At 28.0% G+C, this 21,376-nt stretch overlaps 1 protein-coding gene across 1 annotated transcript in view; it reads left to right on the forward strand.

Moving 5' to 3' along the window:
- Nucleotides 1–20,060, forward strand: part of LOC107452486 (zinc finger protein 665) — a 38,594-nt gene extending 18,534 nt beyond the window's left edge. Inside the window, exons 6-11 of the mRNA XM_071181873.1 lie at nucleotides 2,016–2,219; nucleotides 6,576–6,803; nucleotides 11,274–11,602; nucleotides 14,508–14,718; nucleotides 16,381–16,495; nucleotides 18,590–20,060. Coding sequence (XP_071037974.1) covers nucleotides 2,016–2,219; nucleotides 6,576–6,803; nucleotides 11,274–11,602; nucleotides 14,508–14,718; nucleotides 16,381–16,495; nucleotides 18,590–18,698 — 1,196 coding nt within the window. The 3' untranslated portion in view covers nucleotides 18,699–20,060. The remainder of the gene's footprint in view (nucleotides 1–2,015; nucleotides 2,220–6,575; nucleotides 6,804–11,273; nucleotides 11,603–14,507; nucleotides 14,719–16,380; nucleotides 16,496–18,589) is intronic.
- The last annotated feature ends 1,316 nt before the right edge of the window (nucleotides 20,061–21,376 follow it).

Here is a 21,376-nt window from a genome sequence, read left to right on the forward strand (position 1 = left end):
CGCAAAAAAATCCGAACCACCCTGAATAACTTTTGATCTAATGATCGGATATTCACGTTCTAAGACTCAATCTTAATTGCTTGATGGGATGACCTCAAATATGCTAATTAATAACTGAGGACCTTAATTTAAGTAAAACACAAAAACCTATTATCTCTGAATAGACATATCTTTTTTTCCCGACGGATTCAAACTTCTAAACCCCAAAATATAGGAGGCAGCCGCTATTTGAGAAATATGGTCCTAATAGTTTGATCCGGAAAGCAATCAAGTTTGGACTCCTTAATGTCTATATCTCTTGAATTTTTTAAGGGATTTGAAAAATTTTTGCACTGATTTATAAAATTTGTTAACCCAAATATAATTCCATGCAAAAAATAACTTAAAAATAGTAAATATTTATTATAATTTTTTTGTGAAGGTCGAAAAAATTTTGAATTGCAAAGCATAAAATTTTTTTGCATCATTTTAAAGAATATAATTTTACATAGCAAATTACAAAATTTGACCAAAATTGGTGAGATAATTCCTGAAAAATAGAATTTTAAATATCTGATTTTTTTTTTTGAAAAAATTCAATTTCAACCAATTTTGCTCAAGTTTTGTATTTTGCCATGCATAATTATATTCCCTTAAATGATGTAAAAAATTGTATACTTTACTATTAAAAAATTTTTCGACCCTCATTAAAAAAAATAATAAATATTTACTAAAAATTATTTTTTGCATAGAATTATCATTGGATAAATGTATTTTATAATTCTATGAGACAGTGTTTCAATTCTCTTAAAAAGTTCTCTAGATATAGAAAAATATGCAAAAAGGTCAAATTAACATTAAGAGATCCAAACTTAGGAGTGCTTTCTTGACCAAACTCTTGGGACCATATTTCCCAAATGCCGGCCAGAGCGGTTAGCGTGCCTGACTGTGAAACCAATGGCTGCGGGTTTGAATCCCTCTGAGGGCATGGATGTTTCTCCCTGTGTGTTGTTCTCTATTGTGTGAATGTGGCCCACCCTATAAAGCGGGTATCTGTGGCGTTAGTAATGTTGCTTGCCTCCGTGACTTAGGTTCATAGGTGCCCACTGGGTAACGTTAAATGAGTAATACTTCCGACATCTTCCTAGGCGAAGAACGTAAAAAGTTCATTGCCGCCGTTAAAGAAAAAAAATTATATTTCTCAGATTGCTGCTATTTTTCCGTGTTCAGAAATCTAAATCCGGCCAGGAGAAGGTATGTTTATTCACAACGTATGTTTTTGTGTCTGATTTCATAACTTAAAATATCATATACACTATTTAATTAGCATACTTTAGATTAACCCCTTGAGCCAATTGAGATTGTGTCCTAGAACGTGAAGATTCGATCATTAGATCAAAAGTTATTCAGGGTGGGCCGTTTTATTTATAATTATAATTTTTTTTTGGTGCACTATACAAGAAATATATCTGTAGCATTTCTAAGCTACTGGAAAATGGAAATTGGCTTTGAAATTGCAAGGAGAAATAAAAATATATTTATTGAAGCATAAAAAAATTATTTTAGGTTACCTGAAATAATTAAATTTTAACAGAAAATTTACCACTACTTTGGTTCTTATTTTGGCTACTCTACTCTACTACTACTAGAGCTACTCTGGGCATTTCGTGTTAATCTGATGTTCATTATCAGTGATCCTGCTGGCACATGCGACCACAACATTTCTACAGTTTTGATCAGAGGGCTTGTTGTGTTACTGCCATATTTCGTAATCGTGCTTTGACTATTAAATTGCATTGTAGTAGTGGACTCCAAATATTAGGGCACATTAGAGATTGTGCATTCTGATTGGACACCAAGTCATCCTCAAGGGATCTCAATCTATGGTTGGCAAAGACTACAATTGCATTGATTTTGCTTTAATTGATTTTCTAAATAATCTGTTATTTGTTTTCAATATCCATTAAAATTGATTATAAATTTTGGTTTAATTCTTGAATCAATTATGTGTTCAAATAAACTTTGTTATTTTCCAGAAAAGATTGTTTATCAGGATAAATCTATGGTCACGGAGAAATCTAGTCACAGAGGTTCAATATTGGAGCTATCGGCAATTCCACAGTTTTCTGAAAATCCACTCCACGTATGCAATGTGTGTGGTAGATGTTTCAATCGCAAATCAAATCTGAAAGTCCACATGAGAATTCATAGTGGTGAAAGGCCATTTCAGTGTCCAAAGTGTAATAAAAATTATTACACTAAACAACAGATGCAAATTCATTATTCCAATTATCATATGAATATTTCAAATGTGAATAAGTAATTTTTGTGAATATTTTATATCTTTTTTATGTTGTAAATAGTTACATGCTGTGGGTTTCCGACTATCGGGTCTTGTAATAGTGAGGAATAATAAAACTGGTGGTTTGTAAAGATTGTTTTGAAAGGTGAATGATCAAAGGATTCTATGATTCTTAGGAGGATTTTAAAGTGATCACATTTTTACTCTTCCTAGTCATAGCTTTCCTTATTTGTGTTGTTTATTAATAAACATTAACTTTTTATGTATGAATAATTTATTTTAAAATGTGTAACATGTGTTTGAACTATATGGGAGAAGAGATTGGAAGTAAAATTTCGTCTTTAACATCTAATTCATTATCCTCCCTATGCTTCCCCCATATTAGACCTGATAGTTGAGAGCCTTACTTTGAGGAAATGTTACAAAGTTCTTCTAAATTTCATTGTGCAAAGGGTTCACAATTTATAAAACTCTTGAACATTTGATTATTAATCAGGCTTTTAAGTAATTTATTTTTAAATTTTGTTTTTTATATTTTGAAAAAATGATGAACTTGTGAATATAATATATCCAAAATCTTAGAAAGAAAAAAAATTGTTTGAAACTGCCTTGCAAATATTTATTAGAAATAAGTACGATTTTTAAAAGAGCTTAAATTTTATTGTATAAATGATTCCAAAAATTCTTAAAATTAAATAAAACTTCTTAAACTTGTAAAATTATTGGACTGATAAATCTTTAATAATTCAGTTATAAAGTTTTTATAATTGGTTTTATTTAATGATAATCTAGCCAAACATTGTAAAATATTATTGAATCAAAATAAATTCTTATCAAATACCTGTATTATTGATAATGAATTATGTAATATTGTATCTTTCAATATATCATACTTTCTTTATTTTGTTCCAGCCAGTAATTGACGTAACCAAAGATTATTGTATTTGTGTAAAGGTAATTTTCTCACAGCGTAAAATTTGATCCAATGAACAGAAAGAAAATTCTGCATTTTTTAAAAGCATATTTAATTTTAAATTAGGGGTTAATGTGTATTTTACAAGTCTCTAGTAGAAGGAAAAGGAAATTTTTGTGTTCCGCTATAACTAGTTCAAAGAAAAAGCCATAACTGAACAAGAAGTTTGACAAACACAATGTGTGACAAATCAACATTTGGAAGATACCTTTTTAATCAATTAACGTGATATTGATATTTCAGTAAAACTAAAACAGTTTTAAAATTTTCATTAAGTCTTGTTCATTCTTTTTGTAATGTGAATAATATATTTTGTATTGTAATATTGTATTGGGTTGGCAACTAAGTGTCCACTGTTTTCTTTCCCTTTAAAATTTCACATTGAGTATTTTGGCCTAATGTTTTAAATTATTTGAGAGAGATTGTTTTGTTACATTGGAATTTATGTTTGGTCTTTTTGTTCTATTTAAATCTATGTTAATTTTAAAGATCATTAAAAGAAATGAGTGACACCTTTTTTGTTTTTTAATCAATGTTCTGAGGATAACAACTGACATTTGTGCTGTGTCTGGAAGTTGATGCCATATCTAAAAAAACTGCTTATGTATGGTATGCTAAGTTTAAAAAGAAATTTTAAACTCAATGACCGCTCAGTTGATTTCGATGATCTATGTATTGAAAATTTTGTTGAAGGTTACAGACATCGATCAAGAATAAATTATCGGTTAATTAGTTGTTAATTCTTATGGAGAAATTAACTATAAGGTATTTTAGAAAATGACAGGAACTTATTTCCCCACCCTACAGTTATGTTAAGTATCTCAATATATTTCGTTTGATTTGTTTGAGACAAAAACAAAAAAAACTAAAATTGATTCTATTCTCATTTTATTTCCATTTTAAACAAAATATTGTAATAAAAATTAGTAAAACTATGGAAAATTAACTTATCATATTTCTGATTTTTTTTTCTCCTTAAATTACCTAGTATATGTAAGGTTCATGTTTTTTTCTGAATTTGTGATCCTCTGATGCAAAAAAAAGTTGGAGCCCTACTTTATATCATATGGTATATGGGAATGAAAGTTAATTGTGGTATGATGAACAAGTTTTATATAGCTGGGGATTTGATTCATATTCTCTAATGAAATTTTATTATTCTAATTTATTTTGAACTTTTTGTTAAATTTATTTACTATAGATTTTAATATTTATCATATACCTACCACTAAGGTTCCGATTTTGATGACATTTGGATTTTTCATATTATTAGACCTATGGGGTATTTTTAAGATTTTTTAGGGCAATTTTTTGAGTTTTTGGGGTATTTTCTTCATTTTATGGTTTGTTTTTTAAGATTTTTTTGGTAATTTTTTTTTAATTTTAGGACATTTTTTAAAATTTTTTAAAAATACTAGCTTATTTTTAGAATTTTTCCATATTTTAACTGAGTTATATTATTATGTATTACAACTTGCATATATTCTTTTAAAAATGATTAAATATTTGATGCCTGATAAATCCACACTACATTAATAATTATTATATTATAACTCTAAACAAAATATTTCATTTTCAAGTTAGTTTTTTTTTTTTTTTTTTTTTTTTTTTAATTTCAAGGGTATTTTTTTGCTATTTTTGAAGGGCATTTTTTGCTGTTTTTACAGGCATTTTACAGGATTTTTTTTTAGGTCATCAAAATCTGGGCTTTTCATTCAGTTGGTGTGTAAGTTTGATGTGAAAGTATTAGGAAAATGAGAAATTGTTTGTTTTAGATAGTTAATGTAATTAAATATTCTTCAGCTCTATAAAAATTTCTGTGCATTGTAGTCAAAATGTTAATAAAATTATGTGTGCTTGTAAAATGTGAAATGTGATGAAAACCAAAACCTATTTACATTGGTCAATAAACTTGTACCTTTATTATATCTTATTCATTTTTAATGCTATTTTGTCATAATTTTTAGCTGCATTTAGAAATATTTTTATTATAAATTGTTTCAACACCTCAGTTTATTAGTTAATTTTTTTTTCTTTAAAAAAAATGGTCTTAAAATAATGTTGCATTCTTTTTTATTAATTTAACATCTTTTGTTTATTTATTTTTTTAAGAAAAACAAAATGGTCAAACAGTCTTAAAATAATGTTTTGTTCTTTTTATTTATTTATTTAAAAAATAGTGTCACATTTTAGAGACTGTGTCAGTATGTTTAATTATAGTTTCTTGTTAATTAATTTTTAATTGATTATGATTTTTCTAAAGTCTTGAACATTTTTTTTTTATCTCCAATAAGTTTAATTGTTTTTTGTTTTTAAAAGTAATTGTTTGTTTTTTCATAACTTGAGTTTAAAAAATCTTTAAAAATTATTTAGGTGCTGCAGAACAGATTCAAATTTTGAAAAATATTGTAAGTCTCTGAAAATTAAAAAATAAATCGGAGCTATTGTAAATGACACCAAAATTTATTTGAACTGCTTCAATCTATTCATTTGTATGCAAAAGTCATAATGAAATATTTTGTCTGTCTTTGCAATGATCAATGATTGAATTCAGTTATAAGTTTATATGGATAACTTGGGCAAAATTTCAATCTCAAAATAAAATAAAGCAGTGTAAATAAATTTTAAAAGATATTATTCTCAGTGTTTTAACATTGTTGATATATTGAATACAACACTAAAAAGGAAGAATTGATGAGGCATATGGTTCATGAATATTTGGTTAGGAACAAACATAATTAAAATTCAATAAAAAAAATCAAAAGCCACTGTTAGTAAAATGTATTCAATGGTTTGCTAACAGCAGTGGTGGCGCAGGGGACAGAGCATTCGCCTTTCAATGAGATGAACCAGGTTCGAATCGCAGTGATGACTGCTCGATTTGATTTCCGCACCCGGCTTGCACCGACCACAGTGCTGATGTGAAATATCCTCAGTGGTAGAAGGATCGTAGAACCATGGGAGATTTTCATGGTTCTCCTCCATGTCACGCAAATGCAAGTTAGTTCCATCGAAAAGTCCTTCACAAAGGCAAATTTCTCCCAATCCAAGAGTTCCCTTGTCATCTGGATTGGGTTCAAAATTACTAGGCTACAGAGTTGAACATTAGTAGTTATAAACCAAAAAAAATTGGGTCGGCTGCCCAACGACGGTTATAAAATAAAATAAAATGGTTTGCAAAAGTCAACATATTTTGTAGGTCATTGCAATGATCATGCATGAATTCAGTAATTGGATTATTTATAACTTAAGCAAAAAACATAACTTTTAACAAAAAATGAACAAAAATTAAATCTCAATTTAAAATTTTTTCTTTTATAGGTAACCCCGTTACCAATGATGTTTCAAATTTCTTTGGCTTTAGCCCTTCTCTCCATGAATGCAGAACTTGCAAGAAACTATTTTCCAGCAAATCGAGTCTGATCTTGCATTCTCGTATACATACAGGAGAGCGACCTTACATTTGTGAACAGTGCGGCAAAAGGTTTGCTCAAAAAGGAAATCTGAAAACTCATATGCAGAGTCACGCAGGATTGAAACCATTTCCATGTCAGTTGTGTGGCAAAAAATTTGCATCAAAGCAGCGTCTGTCCATTCACATGACAACTATACACGAGCAGTGAACTCAGATTTGAAGAAAGTAGTTATATTTGTGTTAGAGTGTAATAATGTAGAAAACAATGTCTAGAGCACAAATGAATGAGTAAAAAATTAACTATTTTGGTACTATAACGAGGCACTATGTGTCAAGGTGTGGTGAAAAATTCATAGAATTTACCTTCAGTTTTTTTACCTGGTTTTTATTATTTTTTTTTTTCAATCTTTTCCTTATTGGTCTATTTTTTCTTCCTTTTTACGCCTTGTCTTGTTGTCAAATGGCTGATTCTTTAATATTTCTGTATACTCCTTGTTATGAATCGATTGTGTAAGATTTATGTAAATCCAATTCGATCCTCCCTTTTTTGGTATAATTTATTCATGTTTACTTTTTGTTGCAAATTGTTTGACTGAGTAATATTTCTGTGTATCTTTTCTGTCTATACAATTCAATCCTTTCTCCATTAATTTATTTTTGCATTGTTTACTCTGTTGCAAATCAATTGTGTAATATTTCTGTATATCCGATTCGATCATCTCTTCATTGTTCTATTTACTTAATGTTTAATTTTCTTTGCAAATCCATTGATTGTGTAATATTTCAGCAAATCTTATTAGTATGTGACTCAGCACTGATGTTTATGCTTGTTTCAAGTATCGAAGTGACTGCATAGATTTTTATTTGTGCTCTACACATTGTTTTACTAATTATAAACTCACATGATATTACTTATTCCATTCATTCTGTTTTAGTATTCAACAATACTAGTATGCACTATCAACTAATTTTTATTTTCTGTGTAATTTAATCTATGTCTTGTTTTCATTTCTTCAGTTTTTTCTTTTTGCAATAACTTTTTTTCAAAATATTTTTTCTCCTAAATTTTACCATCATTTAATATAATTTAATTTAATAAAAATAATTTTTAATCTTTTCTGAATTATATCCAAATATTGTTTAAGTTTTGCACTCTTGTATCTTTGTCAAATATTGCTGCCAAACCCTCTTTATCTGTGTATTTTTAATAATCAATTAAAACAGAAATTCCTTTTTTCTTTAGAATATTCTTAAACTAGTTTCACACTTGATTTAAAAAATTGAATGAACAATGGTGTCAATAGAAATTGCAGTTTCTTTTTATTAGTCTTCATTTTGAAAATGAATTTAAAATTAAGAGATTTTTCATTTAAATATTTTTATTTGAAATGCTTCATATTTTTGCTGCCACTTTTTAAAGAATGTACATGCCCTGTTCACCACAAAAAGATACACAGTATTACTCACTATGTTATGTTTCTTATTAGTTCGTACCGTTTTTGATAGTTTATATGGTAGAACTTAAACGATTGAGTTACTTTCTGAATATTGTGTGCGAAATAGTGCTGTTAAATCTCTTTTCATTTAGTTTTCGTCTCATCACCCATCATGAAATTCTTATAAATCCTACTTTTTGAACTATCAATTAAAACTGCTTATTCTCAATAGCTTATCATTGACTTTGCTTAGCATTTTTAATAAGTGCTTAAAGGTGCTTATTCTTGATTTACGTTTTTTGAAAGTCCTTCAAATGTGTATTTTTTTATTTGGGGTTTGTAAAAAATTTCTTAATTTTCTCTTTTAAATAGAGACTTTTTCTTTGTCATTAGTTGATAGTCATTAGTTACAAAAAAGCATTATTTTCACAATTTTCTCTGCAATATTTATCAAAAACTAGTTATTTTATCATGATTATCTAAAGTTTTTGAAAATGTTTTTGCATTTTGTTGATTTTATGTTTATAAATTTAAAACTTCAAACACTAGAAAAAATTTTTTTTTTATTACTTCACATATTATGATTTTTTTTTTTTTTTTTTTTTTTTTTTTTTTTTTTTTTTTTTTNTTTTTTTTTTTTTGGAAAGTGATTAAAAATATTTATGGAGTGCTTAAAAGATGCTTATTTTTTGTTGAAAAATCTGGCTACGTACCCTATCTTAGAATAAAATCTTTTATAATCCTTGAAACTTTGTCAAATATTTGATAATTTTTAAAAAATTTAGTTTGCTTGATTTACGAAAATGAAATTATTATTTTATCTTGAAACTAGCACATAATTGTATTATATGTTTAGGGGAAGACCTTTTTGACAAACACTGAATTTCTTTAAAAAGGAAAAGCTATCTTTGGATGTAAACCTAAAATATTTATCTTCCCAAATCTTCTAACTAGCAAGTTTTCAATCAATAAAGGAGTTTTGTGAATATCTTTCAGATACATCTATTTATTCTATTACATATTTTATCATAATGAAAAGACATTTATCAAGTTTTCCAAATGCTTATCTCTTTATATCTGACAAGTATTAATTAATTAAAAATCCATTTTATTCAAGTATAGTTTTAGTCTGCATTTTTCATTGATCTTTTAAACTAAACAAGAATTTTTATCCTCTCCCTTTCTTTTTAAATTGATATAATTTATATCAACTTTAAGGAAAATATAAATCTTTTTTTCAAATGTAATTTTATTTCATTTTATTTTTAAATTGTTAATTCGTATGAAGTTATTATAAAAAATGTTAAATTGCATGAAGTTATTAAATAGAGCTAAAACAATTTGAAAAAAGCACAATTGTCTCATTAATTGTGTATTATGTGATTTTATAAATTGTGCTTTTAAAAAGAGTACCAATAAAATGAAAAATCTCCAACTGATGTGCTGTTTTCATGTTTTAGCTTTATTCATACGCAGCACAAAATTCTTTCTTTACTGAAGTAATAATTGTAAATTCATTTATGTTGTTGAATGTTTGCTGTAAAATGGATTTTAAAAAAATTAATTTTTTGAGTATTGAAATTTTAAATATGACTCCAAATTGTGTATTGCATATTGGAATAAAAAAAAGAAATTAATTTGATCTTAAGTTTGTGCAAGGTACAAAAATGGGGAGGAAGGGCGAAACTAAGATTGTTAAATTTAACAGCGTAATTACGCAGGCAATAGTTTTTGGTTTTTAATAGTGGTACTGAACCAATTTGTAAATTGGGTGGTTGGAACTCGAATTGCAGCCACCTCCTCGTGGTGAGTTCTGGGTCATTTCATAGAAAAAAATGTGAAATGGGCGAAGAGCTGCATGGTGATTTAGTAATTTTTCAGCATATAAAGCTTATAAAAACTTAATTAAGGCATCTTCTGTTTCTCTAGTTGAAGATGAATAAAGAGATGATGTGATGACCTGCACCTAACTTCTGTTTTCAGGGTTCATGAGGGTTCTGGAAATCTGCACTGAAGTTTTAATTCATGGAAATATTTACTGGGCCCTTGGGAAAGTTTCAGTGTTCATGCAGGTTTTTAAAATTCATAAAAAAATTTTAGTTCATAAAATTGTTTTTGGGTCTTAAAATTTCCAAATTCATATAGGTTTTTAAAGTCATTATAGAAATTTTTATTTATGAAAACTTTTTAATGTCCTTAAAAATTTTCAGGTTTCTTATAAATTTTTAAAATCCATAATAAAATTTTTAATTCATTGAAGTGATTTCAAAGGATTTAAAAAGGTAGTCTTATTTTTGATTCCCAATTTTTCTAGTTCTTAATAATTTATCTTAGGTAAAGATGTTTGTACTCATCGATAAATGAATGTGGGTCAATTCAAAATGGCAACCTCAGACTTCTTTTTTTTTCTTTAAAAAAAAAAAAAGAATGTTTTAATATACTCATTTTAATAAATGATTTAAAACTTTTTTTAATAAAATGCCACTATATTCCTTTTCAAATGTATTAATTTTAATAATTTTTTTATGGTTTTTTAGTGGGTGGAAAATGCAGTGTAAGATTTTTTTAAATTGTTCAGGTTGATTTGCACAGAAATACACAATTTTGAGTCTTATCAGAATTTTATGCTCAAAAAATCACTTTAACTTTTATCCTTTTTGGTAAGGTAAAATTAAGTTTATTCTAAATTAAATACTGATTTTTCGAATAATCAAAAATTTCACTAGCAAAATTAAAACAGATCAGTTTTGGCATATAATGTGTAATTGTTGATATGTACAGTTCATCTTGGCACAAATATGGGGGGAACGAGAAAATTTTATTAGCTACCAGTACTAGAATGAAATGATGAATGTTAAAGCAATCATTTGCTACCAATCCCCCTTCTAGTCTGCTATGTGCAAAACTTTTGAAAATTATATGTTTCAACTCTTTCTTGTCATAATTTTTCATATTTGTATAGTTTATTAATAAATGGTAAGTACTTTTGCATTAATCTTTTATCTTCAGACATGTGTACATTACATGGGAGACATGGTTTTAAGTGGAATTCCTTATTATCCAGGTTTTTGTTACCAGGCCTACCCTTCCCCCAGTTTACACAGAATAGTTAGGAGCAAACTGTATTTAAAGTTTAGGTTTGCTTTTGCGTACTTCGTAAATGATTTAATTCAAACATTTTTTTTCCAGACGATGCTTTCTCAGATGTGCCAATTCCTTACTTTAGTTCCAATTCCGATTTTCCAGTGTGTGATATCTGTGGTAAAATGTTTTCAGGCCACTCCATGCTCCGACGTCACTACCTCACACATACCGGTGAACGCCCTCATGCTTGTGGAAGTTGTGGCAGAAGTTTCTCACAAAAATCGAGTCTTAAGAGACACATGGTGACTCATACAGGAGTGAAGCCATACCCATGCATTCTGTGTTCCAAAAGATTTTCTCTAAAACAACATTTGTTGTATCACATAGCTTCTCAGCATAACAATAGTTTTAAGTAAATTCTGTGGGCACTTTTGTGAAATCCCCTCAGCCATCTTCACCAAATCAGAGCTGATTGTGCTCCGGAAAAAATCCGGATTCCCGGAATTTTCGCTAACAGTGATCCGGAAGTTTCCGGAGATCAAATTTTCAAAGGTGGAACTTAAAAACACAGTTTATTTTATTTGTTTGTAAGAGAGAGCCAGAGAGATACTTTATAAGCTCATATTCATGATTAATATTCATTTTTTATCAGTAAATCGTTGTTATAATCATAAAACTCAAGAAAGAAAGACGTATTTGTAAATTATAATTACTTATCCAGTTCATCATAGGTATGTGTAAATGGTATAGGTATGTGTAAAGTTTTAAACATATTTTAAGTAAACTAAGAAAAAGGAAAAAAACCTTGTTTGCATTTTTTTTCTATTTTTTCAATTTAAACTGTTTGATTTTTTTTTTTTCTCTCAAGAAATTTTCCGGAATTTTGACTTGGGCTCACAATCACCCCTGCCAAATTCAAATATATGTTCACTTTTATTTCGGCATAATCTTGCATCGCAAAGTTTTGTAATCATATTGTTTAAAACACTAATTTCAACATCTTTTAAAATTCCCATTGAATATGCACTGGTTACAATTGCCTTTGTGGTCGACGGGATTTTACACAAGTACCATTCTGTGCCTCATAAATATATAAATGAATTTTAAAAAAAATGAAAGTTAATTGGAAATTCATTTGAAGATAAAATTTTTTTTTTAATTTGTTAGTAAAGTTGGAAGTAACAAAATTATATAGAAATTTGCATAAAGGCTTACATAAACTTGTAACAACGCCACTCAATAGTGTCATCATAAAAATCTTTTAAAAGTACCAGTGTGAGGTGCTAATTGTAGTGTTGTATTTATAAGACTGATTTACATATTTCTGATTATTTGAGTTCAGCATCCTCTAGAAACGCAAAAATTAAGTTTTTTTTTTTTTTTAATAAATAAAAGAAATCCTTTTGGAGAAAAAACTGCTTCCAGATTTACAAACCATTTTCATTGTTTTGAATTTCAAAATTATTTGACCTATTAATTATTAAATTTATTTATTAATTGTTATATTTGATATATTAACTTTGTGTTCTTTATTTTATGCTATACCCAGTTGACAGAGTTTGATTTATAAATTTGGAATTATATTAGGTATCCTATCTATTCTACAATTAAAATATGTTGTTAATGTGTGTAAATAGCAGCCCCTGTAATTAATTGTTTAAGCTTTATTTATATTAGAATTTTTTAAATCTTTTTTTAAAGAACTTTTATCTGTTTAGAGGATTTGTAATGCACTAACATATTGATTATTTTTGGCATTTATTTCAAGTAGATCATTTTCAGAAAGCACTCTTTTCAATTATTTTTTCTCTTCTGTACAAAAATTTTCATTCTAAATAAAGTATATATTTTTATTTTGCTGTCTATATAGCTAAATTATTAATGCTTATAATCATTCTCCTAATACATCATATTTTTCCAGTAATAATATAACTATTGATAAACAGCTTTGCCCAGTTTTGTATTTGACTGTAATGCTGACCTGTAAATCTGAATATATATCTCAAAGCACTATATTTTATTCAGTTGACTATTTAGCAGAGTCTTAAAGTCTTCAAATACCTCAGATATTTTCTGACAATAATATAATTCTTGACAAACTGCCTATCCTAGTTGTGAATTTCAGAATTATGCTTTCTTTCATGTCCATGTAAGTTTGAGTACATTTGCTAGAGTTCTTCATTTCACTTTAACTATCTAATTTAGCCCAACTATTTACCTGTTCAGTATTCTGATCACATATCAAGGAATTCTCCCAGTTCGCAGAGAGCCGTTTTGTTTCTTACAGTCCACGAGCACACTGATGTGATCTCAATTTGGTACTCTTGTATTATGTCTTGTATTAGTATGTCTTGTATTAGTATGTCTACGTGCTCATGAGTTTGTACACTCTTGAAGTTTGCGAATCTGGAGAAGTGCTTCGTTCTCCTTAAAATCTTGTAATGCTGTAAAATCTTCTAATACAGTAATACTTAATACTGTATAGTTATTTTCCAGCATGAATCCCTATCCCAATGGCAGATTTGACAATATTATCTTCCATATCCGTGTACAAGTTGAGCAACAAGAAAGTCCTGAAGTCAAGTATTGAGACTAATTTATCTCTGTGAAGTGATTAACTGATAATCGAGTCATTTTTGATTAAAATTGTTTTCAATTAGTTATTATAAATATTTTTTTAAAATGAGTTTTACTTTAATTATAAAACTAAAGTTTATTAAAAAACTTTTTTAAATTTTTTTGAAAAGAATTATTTTATTCATTAAAATTTTTTCATTTATCTTATAAGGTTCTAGACTGAAATACAACAGGTAAATAAATAAACAAAATCTAAATAAAGTAAATAAATAAACAAAATAAGTAAAATATTTAAAGAAATGTGCTGTTTGGAAAAAGGAGTCTTTAGAGAAATATCTTCAATAAAACATACTAATTTTTTTTGTTAAGAAATAACGAGTAAATAAAGTTAAAGAAATTATGGCATTTGCCAATGGAATGGCTATATTTGATTACATTGTTGAATTTCTTTTAGTAAATTTTTTAGTTAGAGCAATTGATATTTTCATATCCTTCAAATGAATAAAATTTTATTTAAGACACGTGAATGAGATCTCATTATTTTATTATTTAAATTATCATTTAAGTTTGGTTTAAAGGTATACATATGAAAAAATTGAAATAAATAATATTTTATCTTATTAAAGTATGTCAAAGTATCATTTGTTTAAAAAAAATCTTAATTTTTTAAAAAAATTTTTTGCAATTGTGAATTACAATCGAATAAAAATGTTTGAGATTTTTCGTTTCGAATGACATTATATATATATTTTCTCTTATATTTTAGGACACTCTTATTTCAGTGAGGTTTCAAACTCTAGTCTAAACTGCTTCAATGCTGGCTGTCTACATGTGTGCAATGCCTGCGGCAAACAATTCCAATCCAATGCCAGTCTTAAAATGCATTCTTTCATACATACAGGAGAAAAACCTTTTTGTTGTAAACAATGTGGTAAAGGTTTCAACCAGAAAGGCAACCTTAAAACTCATATGAAGACTCATACTAAGTTTAACACATTCTGCACCTAATCTTTACATAATAATTTTATTAAAGTAGTGTATCTTGTGTCATGAAGCTTAAAAAACATAATCAATAGTACTTGGAAATTTTTTGAATTCCATAATTTATTTCAGAATGTTAGTTTCATTGGTGCTCTGTGTTCTTAACCCATGTTTTGTCTAATGTTTCATTGTAGATTGCTTTAACCCTCTGTTTGTGGCTGTTAGAACTGATAAACAAGAATAGATATTATAATGCTAAGCATCATAAACAATAGCTTAACTTTACCCCAAAATACAGCATCTCTTAGATTTTATGATAGAAACTCTTATTTCAAAGGTTTATATCTTAATATTATTAATCTATGCTATAGATTTATGTATATTATCGCAAATATTTCATGTTAAGAACCAATGCTATAACATGCACTTTTGTTTGTAAAGAATGTGGTGAAGATTTTATACAGAAAAACAACCTTAAAACTCATATGAATATTAGATTCAAATTTAACTCTTCTGTGTGTATTTTTTGGTTCACGAAGCTTGTTTTTTAAGTTGTACACATTGTGCCATGCAGCTGAAAAAACGTTATCAGTAGTTGAGATATTGGCTAGGATTATATAATTTATTTTAATATTTTATTGTAACCTTATTCAACTGTAGTTAAGTGTTTCTAACCTATATTTTGCCAGATTTTTCAATGTGGATCACTTTTACCCTTAGCATACAGCTGGTTTTACAACAGATGGGCCAGAATGACAGGTTATCCTGTTAAACCCCATACGCAAAAGGTTAACTTTACCTGAAAATATAGAGTCTATTAGATTTTACATGAATCCTTATTTCAAAGTTCTTTTGCAATAAGAGTTCTTCATGTCCTCTTTCCCTAGTGTAGTCTCCATTCACGTTGTAAATAATTCTTATGGAAAACTGATGCAGGAAAAATGTCCTTTTAGTTGTGATGAATGTTTATCACATTCATACAGTCTTTAGTCTGGAATACAGTCTTTATCTGGGTTTAATGCAAACTTAAACCCAGATAAAGACTTGTATGAAGTTGAACAAGTTCAACTTATAAAATTTTTGCATTTGAATTTAACTAGATTGATATAACTTTACTCCAAAATATAATATTCATTACATTTTGTTTTGAGAATTTAAGAGTTTTTGTACTTCGTCTTCATGTATACAATGTCTTTGTTTATGCTGTTATGAAAGCCAAGGCCAAAAAGCTTACTAATCTATTGAGAAAAATGTCTACTTGATTATAGAGAAAGATTTCCGGTACTCAGAAACCCCATTTAAAAATTTATGTTAAGTTAAATATTTGTTTGTATTTGAAGTTCTTGTTTAAGTGTTTTGTATTATGTGCTAGAGTTAAAAATAAATTTCACTAATTAAGATTTTATTATAGTATCTCAATATATCTATATTACCAATAGCTGATTTTATTTTTTTACTCATTTCAGAAGTGTTTGTAATATAGATTGTCATAACTTTCACATTAAAAGTAATATCTGTTATTTTTATGTAGGGATCACTCGTTTTGGGGACATTTCGAACTCTGGTCATGGCTCTTACTTAAACAGTAGTCCTTATATATGTAATGTGTGTGGTAGACATTTCGCATGGAAAGCCAATCTCAAGATACATTTGCTCATACATACAGGAGAACGTCCATTTTGTTGCACAAAATGTGGCAAAGGTTTCACACAGAAAGGAAATCTTAAAACACACATGAAAGTTCACAAATGAATTTGTTTTTGGTGTTTGTAGTAAAGCTTCTGTGTGCATATTATATTCTGTACTTTGCATCCTATAGCCTAAAAGATATCATTAAATGTTCAAGTATTGTTTAGCATCTTGTAACGCATCTTTCACGTGTAACCATTTTAGTTAATACTTTCAACTTGTGTGTTCTGATCGATTCAGAATCATTAAATTCTCATCCTGCAATAAATATTAAATGAAGCTAAGAGTTCTTAACCCATATTTAACTGCATTTTTCTAAATAGTTACTTCACACAGAAAAAACTTTAATTTTTACTATTTTTTTGTCTAGGGAATTTTCTCCAGTGATGTTTCAAATTCCAGTTTTAGTTCCTTTTCTTTCAATGATTTTCATTTAATTACAAAGTTTGTCCAAAAGTTTATATTAGTGAGTTAATAAAAAAAATTAGTTATAGATCCAATCAATGCATATAATACAGTACAACACATGAAACACTTAAAAATAGTCTTTTGTGTTCTTGCATTGCTTTCAACAAAATTTTCAGACACTGATGGCATTACTCATGGCACGGTCCTTGTTCCCATCTTCAGGAATTTATTTTTTAAAAGCCATGAAACTTTCACGCAGCAACCAAGAATAACTTGAACCACAACAGATTTAACATACATCTTGCTATGTATACATACTAATTGTTAAATCGACTGCCAGGATTGAAGTAACTTTTCATGTGAGTTTATCCATGGGAATAAGAAATTTGGGCCAAATTACACCTGAGCAGTAGGATAGCTAGTAAATTTTTTATTGGCATAGTTCAACTTGGCAGGAATCTGTTCAAAAAAAGATGAAGTATTCTGATCAAATGTTAAATCCCACCCCCCACAGTAATGAAACCCATACCTGTCGACTTGTTGTACCAGTAGAATTGTCATTTCAATAAACTATCACCAAAGGTTGTCTATATTATAAGAAAAGTTACCACTGCCAATTTGTCAAGTTTGATAAAAAACATGATAGCAATCATTTTCTGTAATGCAGTGCAATAAGATTGCACTCCATTGTAGCTTGTGTGGGAGATAAAATTGAGTTTGACAAAAATGACTGTCCTTATTGTTTGGATGGTCAGATATGAGTTAGCAATCAAGCATGCATATTTGCTTCAAAATAAATTTTCCGATAATTCTTTTTGGACAAATCCTGTCACAATTATTTCCTTTTTTATACCTTTGTAAACATTCATAAATTTGATGCAGTATTTTTTTAAATCAATTGGAATATAGAGTAAATTATAATCATAATTGTTATTCAGGCTTACACTTTGAAATTTTATTATGCATTTGTATACCTTTGTTGATTTTTTGAAAAAGTGCCAAATATTTAATAAAAAATTCAGAATGTGTAATACATTTTTCTTTAGAAGTATAGTGTTCTTATTCTTTACCTGAGCTTTCAATGTAAATAGCCTTAACTAAAGAATGACATCTATGCCATATTTTGTTAAGGTAATTTATTCAGGTCTTTTTTTTCTTCTGTAAATGGTCTTTTATAACATGTCGTATCTATAGATAACAATCCCTATTCAAATCCAGTTTTGAGGCGCATTTACAAATTTCGCTCAGCGTTTTTTAAAAAAAATAATGGAATATCATGCTCTATAACTTATTTATAACTTGCTTTGAAATTCTTTTATACACATGTGTAGCTTTGTTAATCTTTAAAAAATGAAAAATGTTCTCGAAAGCTAATTAAATTTTAGATTACGTCTGCAATAAATTTGATTTCTATTTCTAGTTTTCGGTTTTAAAACTTATGTTTTGCAGGATTTAATTAATGTAGATTACCCTAACTTTCCTAAAAATGATAAAATTACTATATTTTGTTTAGGGAACTCTTACTCCAGTGATGTTTCAAACTCTAGTTCTGGCTTTTTTCCTGTCAGTGGTCTTCCAACGTGTCACGTCTGTGGTGAACAATTCCCAAACAAATCCAGTCTCGAGGTGCATTCACAAATGCACACAGGACTCCCTTATCCCATTGGTGGCCTCCATACTTGCAATGTTTGCAGCAAACAATTCCAATCCCAAGCCAGCCTCAGGATGCATTGTCTCATACATACAGGAGAACGCCCTTTCAAATGTGAAGAATGTGGCAAAAGTTTCACACAGAAAGGGAACCTTAAATCCCACATGAAGATTCATGTAAAATTAAAAGCAATTTGCATGTAGTGTTTGTATGAGAAATTCCCATCTAAAACATTGTATATTGTAGTATAGTTTAACTGTCTAACGCAATTCTCTGTAAACTTTAATTTTTCATAAACCGCCTATATCTAAAGCAACATAAAATTGATAAATTTATTGATTTTAATCACTAGCACTCTTGAAATTTTAAATTTTTTGGGGGGTAATAGTTAATACTTGATTGCATCTTTTGTGTTTTGAAGTATTATTATTTAATAATCAAAGCATTATAATATTGATCTGTCAGATATTTTCATTGCTATTTGAAGTTGGTTAGTTATATGATCTGTGAACATCTAACACAAAATTCTACATAGTGCACATCCTTATGTTTCAAGGTTTGCATGATAAAAATCTTCTATTTAGATAGCTTACTGTAATCCTCGATTCAGAAATTCTGCTATTAAACTGTGTAATATTGTTTATCCCTATTGCTCATATATTTTTCATGATAATATAGTACATTTATCTTACCTTAAATTATTAAAATCAGTTCATATTTATAGGTTACAAAAAAATTAGTGTAGCATTTTAAATTTTTTGAAATCTTATTTTAATAAAAGTAAAAAGTGAAAATAGTTTTGTGAAATGTTAAAAGAGAAAAAAAAATTGTCTAAACATGCTTTCAACCAAAAATGGCAGCAATGTAAATAACTCACTTGCTCAATTTTTAGCTTTTACGAGCATAATATTTTGTCACTGACAAATATATCTTTTTTACAAATACACTTTCATTGAGGGATTATACAATTTACAAATACAGGATTAAATATTTAACACAATAAAAACTTAGTTCATTTTCAAAGAAGAATATCACTGAGCAGTTTTTATTCCTTATTTTTTTTAATAATGTTTACTATTCAAAATTTTTCATCCTGCTTGCTGATATCCAAGCTTGGCTTTACTTACAAATGTCTAGTATGTATTCATATGTGTGTAATATTGACCTAGAGACATGAATTCTGCTATCATTCTTTATTTTACTATCTTTTATAATTCTTCTCTTTCCATTTATGTTTATTAAGTCTTGAAAGTTTTTTCTAATTTCACTATTTAGATGCTCTTGTGACCCTTTTCTATTTTGATATGCTTAGCTGATTAATACTTTAATTTCAGAGTGTTGTATTTACGTCTGTATAGGTGTCTAGTGTGAAATCAAAATGTATCATTTCTATATAAAATGCATTTTTTACAGATGTCTGATCTATAATTTACCGAGGCAGACAAGCAACGTATTCTTGTCTCGTTTTTTTATTTTTTATCTTTTCACACTTTAAAATATGTGTTCATAAAATTTTATTGACAAAAAATGTACATGTTATATAATTTGCAATAAATGTTTTTTTTTAGAAGTAAGTGAGCAATGATTGTATGTTTAACAATCACAATTTTTTTTTATTTTTAACAGTATAGCAAAAAACTTATTTGTAAAAAGTTTTTATATGTACGAGAATTTTGTTGGCTCAGTGGTTAAAGCACTAAGAACTAAGATCTTTTTGAAGAATTAAACTTTCATCTGTTATCCATCGATTTGAAGCTGGGTGACTTAAAGCCCACCCAGTTTCAAATCGATGGATAACAGCTTTCCGTGAAAGAAAAAGTGGTGGCTGTATAATGCTGATAAAAATTGCCTTTCTCATTTCATTGGTCTTGAAAATGCTTGAATAGTCATGACTTAACTTCCGTGGCCCCCTTGGCTACATCACGATACTGTTTATATTTGAGCAATGGAATTTTAAAGCTGATTTTATTAAGTTATGAGTTGAGCGTTTGTTTGTTGTTGTTGTTGTAATTTCGTGAAATTTATATTGATATTGTTTGTTTTCCTAACCTTCAACTGCTTATTGCTTTGGCTGATTACTTGGGCATGCGCTGTTTAACATTATTTTGATTTTTAATTAAGTTCATTGCAATCCCAAGCTGTGTTTTTCCCTCATTCTTTTTTATGTTTTTGTAGCTTCTAGTGTTTTTTGTTTTCTTAAGTTTGTATTGTAATTTTTTCCTAACCTTAAGTGTGGCATAGCATTGCTTAATCTGGTTTATGTTTCTTGTTATTCTTTAAATAATGTGGCTAGAAAACATTTAAAATTTAAATAACATTCTATATTTTGTAAGATATTTTCTGTTTAATATGTTTAACCCATCAATACCCATTATAAGTTTTTTCTAGAAAAATCTCAGAAATGTCTTTTGTTTTTAAGTTATTTTAGATTTTTCTATTTTTAAGTTCATATCCATTTTGAAAGGTTTTTTTTTTTTTTTGCAATGTCTGATGAAATCTATTAGTTAAAAATTAAATATGTGTAATTGCAAGTCTTGGTGCAATTTAGTTATAAGTCACACTTTTTCTAAAAGACACAATATTTAAATCAAACTGTTCCTTTGTATTATTTCCTGTTAGATAATTTAAAGTATCCCCCTATTCGCACAAGATGGAAGCACAAAATATGGAAACATCTTACTGCGTACTTGAAAGTTGTGGCATATTCACCTTTTTATTTATTTCTTATAGCATGAAATTGTGAGAACCTGTTATCTGAACTTTTCAAAAATTATAATTTTTTCATATTTTTTCCTCTCAATTGCATTGACATGTTAGTAAAGGTTAATTTATTTTCTAATTTCTTCAATGTAGATGTTTTTTTAAAAAAAATTCTGATTGC

The sequence above is a fragment of the Parasteatoda tepidariorum genome, chromosome 6, assembly GCF_043381705.1.
Source record: "Parasteatoda tepidariorum isolate YZ-2023 chromosome 6, CAS_Ptep_4.0, whole genome shotgun sequence".
Taxonomy (NCBI): Eukaryota; Metazoa; Arthropoda; class Arachnida; order Araneae; family Theridiidae; genus Parasteatoda; species Parasteatoda tepidariorum.